General features: G+C 35.9%; 1 protein-coding gene across 1 annotated transcript; it reads right to left on the bottom strand.

The window, feature by feature from the left end:
- Positions 1–4,865: 4,865 nt before the first annotated feature.
- On the bottom strand, positions 4,866–6,164 carry LOC132281171 (stemmadenine O-acetyltransferase-like). Its single transcript, XM_059782898.1, has one exon. It carries the CDS (start codon positions 6,162–6,164, stop codon positions 4,866–4,868), a length of 1,299 nt encoding a protein of 432 aa, XP_059638881.1.
- Positions 6,165–6,601: the final 437 nt, after the last annotated feature.

Here is a 6,601-nt window from a genome sequence, read left to right as displayed (position 1 = left end):
CTTGATCGATCCACCATTCCACCTTCAGAAATTGTCTAGTAAACACTGACAACATAGATGGGAAATCCAAAAATTGAGTGGCTCGAGGTGGAAGCATAGACCCGTTTTGAAAAGCAGTGTGATGTATTTGAGTGGTATATTAGAAGTAAAAAATTGAGTATAGTTGATATCGTTCACTATGTGTGTAGAATATGATAATTTATTTGTTCAATAAATATTTATAATATTTGTTGAGTATCATTTGCTTTGGGATAGAAAACAAAAGAGAGAATATGTGACACGACATTTACTTTGGTTAAAAATACTACTATATCAAATCACCCTGAACTGCTATACAAGATAAACAAAGGTATGAATGAGCATTGGTCTGATGATAAAGGTTTAATTTTTTTATTTTTTATTTTTAATATCCTAACAAGGCCGGTCCTGAGCCTATTTTTTTTTTCTGCCCATGTCTTAACAAGTTAACAGGGCTGGTCTTGCGCCTAATAATATATATATAATTTCCCATGTCCTAAAAGGGTTAGTCCTGGGCCAAAATATGAGGCCTCTCTAAATCGGAGGCCCTAGGCTACCGCTGCTGGGATTTGTGTTCTCTAATATAGTAAATTCTTATTTGGATTGTAAAAGTTATGGTTCCTGATCTGAATATTATTATTAAGGCATTATATAATTGGTGAATGGAATGTATTATTTTTTCGATTTATTATGGAATTGATTTTGTCCACTTGATTACAAGATATATTTATATATGTATATAATGGCAATTAATACTCAGTTATAATTTAGTAATCATAAATGGTTCAAAGTCGGTAATTATGGATGGACATTTAATTAACTAAGACTTGAACCAAGTTCAAGATAGGTTGAAATATATTGCGAGAGCCGTCGTATGCAATTGCTCTCTATCATAGTCATGACTTTTGACTCTCAAGTATGAGAGAAGTATAGACTCTTTTATTAATTAATAATTACTTTGATTTGTTCGGCAGATAATTCGGGATCCATAAATCAGTACTTTAGGTAGTTATGTAATTAATAGTTAGAGAGTTACATTCTCAATATTTGCATCAATGTTACTTCTATTTATTTTGTATTGATTATGGTTGATCACAAATTAAATTTGAAGGCCTTCGTATGTTTTGGACAAAATGTTTTCTATATATTTATTTAGTAAATTATTATTTTTGTCAAATAAATATTTTATTGTGATCAAACAAAAAATAATCAAAGGTAACAAAATAATTATACTAATTATATTGTCAGATTGATGGCTTTATAATCCGATAAATAATTATGCATAGAGAGGTCAAAGTGCAACATTGATTTAGAAGTTATCAATTATTTAATTGGAGTGCAATTAATTTCTTTTAGTAGAGTAGAAATTAATTTATGAATTAATTGAATTGGGTCTATGGTTTAATGAATCAAACCAGTTACTAATTTATAGTAGCCAAGAAAGTAGTAAACCCAAAGGATTATCACCCATAGCCCAAGTTGATATTGGAGTCCTATTAGAATTAAGATATGTGAATTAGAAATTGAAAAGAATATATTGTTTTCTTTCCTTATCTTTATTTTGCCTATATATACACATGGGTCCATGTATATTTTAGGGGTGACTTTTGAAAGACAAAGGAATATATCTTTTCTCTCTAATTTTTAGGGTTTCTTTTCTCTTCTAAAGAGGCTACCGCAAGCCTTGCCTCCAAGGTCATTCATCAAGGTATATGGGTGATTCCTAAAGGGAAGATCACTATCAAGAAGAAGGAGAAATGATCTTGCTAAAGGATCTACAATAAGTGAAAACATTCACTTTAGATGAAAGATTTAAAGGTTTACTCAAACCTTTGATGTAAATATTCGATCTATTAATTGAATGATACATTATCTTTTATTTTATTTGTTGCATAAAACTTGTCTCTATGTGTTGAATCAAGATTTATGTATGAAAATCCCTTATAAAGTTTTTAAAATTTGTACGTTTCCTAACAGCCGCCTTGGCCGCCTAGCCTAGGGACGGCCCTGCTCTCTCTTCCCTATGTTTCTCTCAGACACACACAAACACCAACAAACGTGCAGTTTGGGGTGCACAAAAAAATCATGGAACCGTGGAACTATGAGAACCAAACTAAGCTAAGGGCTTCGGTTTCGGTTCTCTCACAGTTCCGGTCCCGATTCTGAAAATCTGGAACCGTGGGTTACGATTCCGGTTCCAGATCCATGGGAACCGTTGGGAATCGGAACCGTATATATATATATATATTATTAATTAGTAATTACATACTACACTACACGTGGTCCACCACTCCACTTTACCTAATGCATACACGATGTATGGACAGTTGAGTCAATTACAATTATTACATAACATGTGGTCCACCGGTCCACAAAAACTCAACTCTCAATCTCTCAAGTCCCTCATCTAAACCTAAACCTAACCTCTTAATGCTCTCATCTCAACTCTCAAGTTCTATTATGATATTTGAAGCGGCTGCCTCACGCTCGCCTCGCCTCGACGCCTCCCCTCATCAATCCTCTCCTCAGTCCTTTCTGTTAGCCTCTCCTCGACGCCTCCCTTCCTCAGTCCTCTATGTTAGCCTTTCCTCTACACCTCCCCTCCTCGGTCCTCTTTGTTCTCATCTTCTCTGTAACTCTGTTTCCTGAAACGGCTTCTCCAATCTACACCCACACACCATCTCAGATATATCTACACCAACTATGTTTCTATATTTATTTATTCTTTTATTTTTGCTATTGTATTTTGTTTAATTATATTTTTGCTATTGTATTTTATTTTCTGTAACCGGTTCCAGTTCCTGATGGAACCATACCGAACCGAACCATGTGCACCCCTACGTATGGTATACATAGCAGAGCTGGATGTTATCGGTGCGAGAGTTCAAAATTGAGATGAAATTTTATACGTAACACCAGGTTGCAGATTTGGGATGGAAACTCACCAGAGATCAACAATTGCATTAGGCTGTGAGCGCCGACAATCGGAGGAGGAACACATCCTTTAAAGATGACCTTTATGCACACACACACATACACACACACACCCCGATATATATATATATACAAAGATGGAGGAAAACAAAGATGGTAGTGGCGGCAGCGGTGACGCCTATGGTGGTTGGTGGTTTTTTGTTTTTTTGTATATGGTGTACACTGCTCTATATTTTTTTGGTGTAGATGGTGATAGTGGATTTTTGATGTAGATGGTGGTGGTGATGGTGGTGGTGGCGGCTGCGGCGATGCACCCAACAATTTGAGAAATTTTGGATTTTTTTTTTTTTTTTTGTATGCTTATATATACACACACACACACAAGGGTACTTCAATCATTTATTATAAAAAGTTGAGGGCATTTCAATAAATTAAACAAGTCCGTTAGTGCAATTGATGGTCCGTCACTAGGAAAGGAGGTCCAAGTAGATTAGTTTCATTTTTTGGGGAGGCTCGAGTAATTTTTTAAACCATAGGGGAGTTCATGTAATTATGGCAAACCATAAGGGACGTATGTGTAATTTATCCTATTTTAGTTATATATTTATTTATTTACTTATTTTTGCAATTTAAATAAATTAAAATTCGGTATGGTAACCGCCTTTTTTTTTTTTTTTAGTTAATTTTTCTTCTGTGATCCATAGCTAGGAGCACCACAACCATATACATTGTACTGGATCTTTTACAACTTGAACTACAATATCCATGGGGGAATATGAATCAACTTATAATTATGCTAACAATGGTTCGACTCTTCTTAGATGTAAACAATTCTTTAAAGGGGTCCATGAGTATCAACTAAAAATAAAAATGATGGTCCATCACTAGGAAGGGAGGTCCGAGTAGATTAGGTTCATTTTTAAGGGAGATTCGAGTAATTTTTTAAACCATAGGGATTGTTCATGTAATTATGACAAACCATAGGAGAGGTATGCGTAATTTATCCTATTTTAGTTATTTATTTACTTATTTTTGCAATCTAAATAAATTATAATTTGGAATGGTAAGTGCTTTTTCTTCTTTTTTTTCGGTTAATTATCCTTGTGTGAACCATAGCTAGGAGCACCACAACCTTTATATATTGTACTGGATCTTTTACAAATTGCAGTACATCCATGGGGGAATATGAATCAACTTAATTATGCTAACAATGGTTCGATTCCTCTTAGATGTAAACAATTTTTTAAAGGGGTGTATGAGTATCAATTAAAAAATAAAAATGATGGTCCATCAAAAGGAAGGGAGGTCCGATTAGATAGCTTCATTTTTAAGAAAGGTTCGAATAATTTTTCAAACCATAGGAGTAGTTCATGTAATTATGACAAATTATAGGAAATGTCCGTATAATTTATCCTATTTTAGTTATATATTTATTTATTTTTGCAATCTAAATAATTTATAATTTGGAATGGGTAACTGCTGCTGCTTCTTTTTTTTTTGTTAATTTTTATGGTGTGAACCATAGCTGGGAGCCCCACAACCATATTGTACCGGATCTTTTACAACTTGCACCACATCTATGGGGGAATATGAATCAATTAACTTAATTATGCTAACAATGGTTCGACTCGATGTAAATCATTTCTTAAAGGGGTGTATAAGTATCAACAAAAAAATAAAAATGGTACGAATCTACCAACAAAGCTAAACACATCAACAAGCTATAGTATGAGAAAATATCCAGAAGAAAAAAGATCGTCTTATTATTGATTCTGCAGTGTTCACATATGCGTCACTTTTATATAGGTAAAGACAATTTAATTAACCATACACGCATATATATATTAGACAATTAGGAAGCTAGAAAGGTACACTTGATTTTAGTGGCATCCCAATGTTTCACCACCAAGTTTTTAGTCGTTGATTTTAGGCGCATCAAGAGAGATGAGCAGATGATCACATTCAAGCCTGTTCATGTCATCTTCAAGCATATTGACCCATGCTTCTATTCCCTCCCCACAACTAGTACTCGTCAAGATTACCACATTCTTAAAAGGCAAGGTTGTGGTGCACACCCAAGCTGGCTTACCCCAACCATAGTCCACTTCATATACAGGAAACCTGCACCAACTGCTAAAACTACAAAACTCCACCTCTCCATTAGAGTAATTTTCTGTTCGCTTCTTGAGGAAATCCAAGTACCCATCTCCAATTTGTAGGTCCTTCACATAATCGCTGTCGATCTTCCTTATTGCGCTCCTCAGCTTGCTCAAAAGATCACCGAATCCTATCTCACCCTCACACATTGATAACGCAGTCGCGATCCTCCATATGTTTCCCATGGCGTGGTCCGGGAGAGGTGGATTCATTCTGCTTCTCAAGTTCACTGCATGGATTGCAACAAATGCTTTCTTGGGAGCTAACTTACTTTTCGCCACCTCTATGAAATGGCTCCATATGAAAGCTGAGACGGCCTCAACACGAGTGGGATCCTTCACCAGTGATCCAGTGGCGGAGGAGGCAGCATCTTTGAGTGTAGCCAACTTCATTTTGTCGAACACAAACCTTCTTGTTACTATCTTTTCTGTTGTAATGCCGGTGGTTGGCTTAAACCCTGATAATTCTCTAGGTGGGAAATGAAATGCCAAATCAAAACTAGGGGTTACATTTTCGATAGCCCCACGAGCTGTGGCAGCCCATGCATTGGTGAAGGTGACTAGTGAAGGTCCATCGGCTATGTTGTGTGAAATACACAAGCTGATCGCCAAACCTCCACAATCAAAGAAGTTGATTTGGATGGCTAGGAGTGCTTCCCTTCCCATAGCTGCGCTGATGCCATAAGGTTCAATTGGGAGGTATTGTTTTAGCTTTTCAATATTTGGATTTTCGATAACATTTGAGAGTTGAGCATGAACATGGGCTTCAACATACTCAACTCCAGCATCATTGCAATCGATACAAAATTCATTTTTTATCCTTCCGGACAAAGGGTAAAAGCGAGTTAGGGTGTCTGACAAGGATTGTTTCAGTAATTGAGATTTTTGGGCACGATCAATATCGTATCCCAATTCAGGATGATAGAAGAAAATCAGAGGAATATAAACTGGTGGTGCAATTTGGTCTAGGAATGAAAGCTTGTGGTTCCTAAGGTTTTGGGGTGTTGGAGATGATGGTTTAATCATCTCTCTAGAGATCACCTCAACATGACTCATAACTGTGTTGCCTTTTGCTACCTCTAGGCTCTAGCAAACACAAATTAAGAAAGTTGATCTGAATTTGTGTTCTAATTATGCAAGTTTCGAAGGAGACTACAACCTCCTTAAATAGTTTGAAGTACGAGGATATGAAGAAGCAAGGCTAGCAAAAAAAACAACTGTGCCAACTGCATGTATGGACCCACATGCAATTTAAAGCAGATTGGTATTAGCATATAATTGGCAAGCAAGCAATCAGCGGGATCTCGTGCATTGATTTTGGGCAATCACACAAGTTAACAAGATCTCTTGCATTGATTTTGGGCAATCACACAAGTTAACAAGATCTCTTGCATTGATATAGGTCCGACTCTTTTTCTTTTTTTCCTTTTTTTTTTTTTGTTTTTTTCGTGTGTAAATAGATCGAAATCTCTAGATAATTTTTCCTTCTTTTC

The sequence above is a fragment of the Cornus florida genome, unplaced genomic scaffold (genome assembly GCF_030987335.1).
Source record: "Cornus florida cultivar Cherokee Brave unplaced genomic scaffold, ASM3098733v1 CherokeeBrave_3.0.0_Hap2_Chr11, whole genome shotgun sequence".
Lineage (NCBI taxonomy): Eukaryota > Viridiplantae > Streptophyta > Magnoliopsida > Cornales > Cornaceae > Cornus > Cornus florida.
Note: the sequence above shows the minus strand (reverse complement) of the source record. Positions and strands in the feature narration are given on the sequence as shown.

Coding starts and splice junctions, on each gene's coding strand:
- LOC132281171 (XM_059782898.1), bottom strand. CDS start 6,164: ATGAGTCATGTTGAGGTGATCTCTAGAGAGATGATTAAACCATCATCT.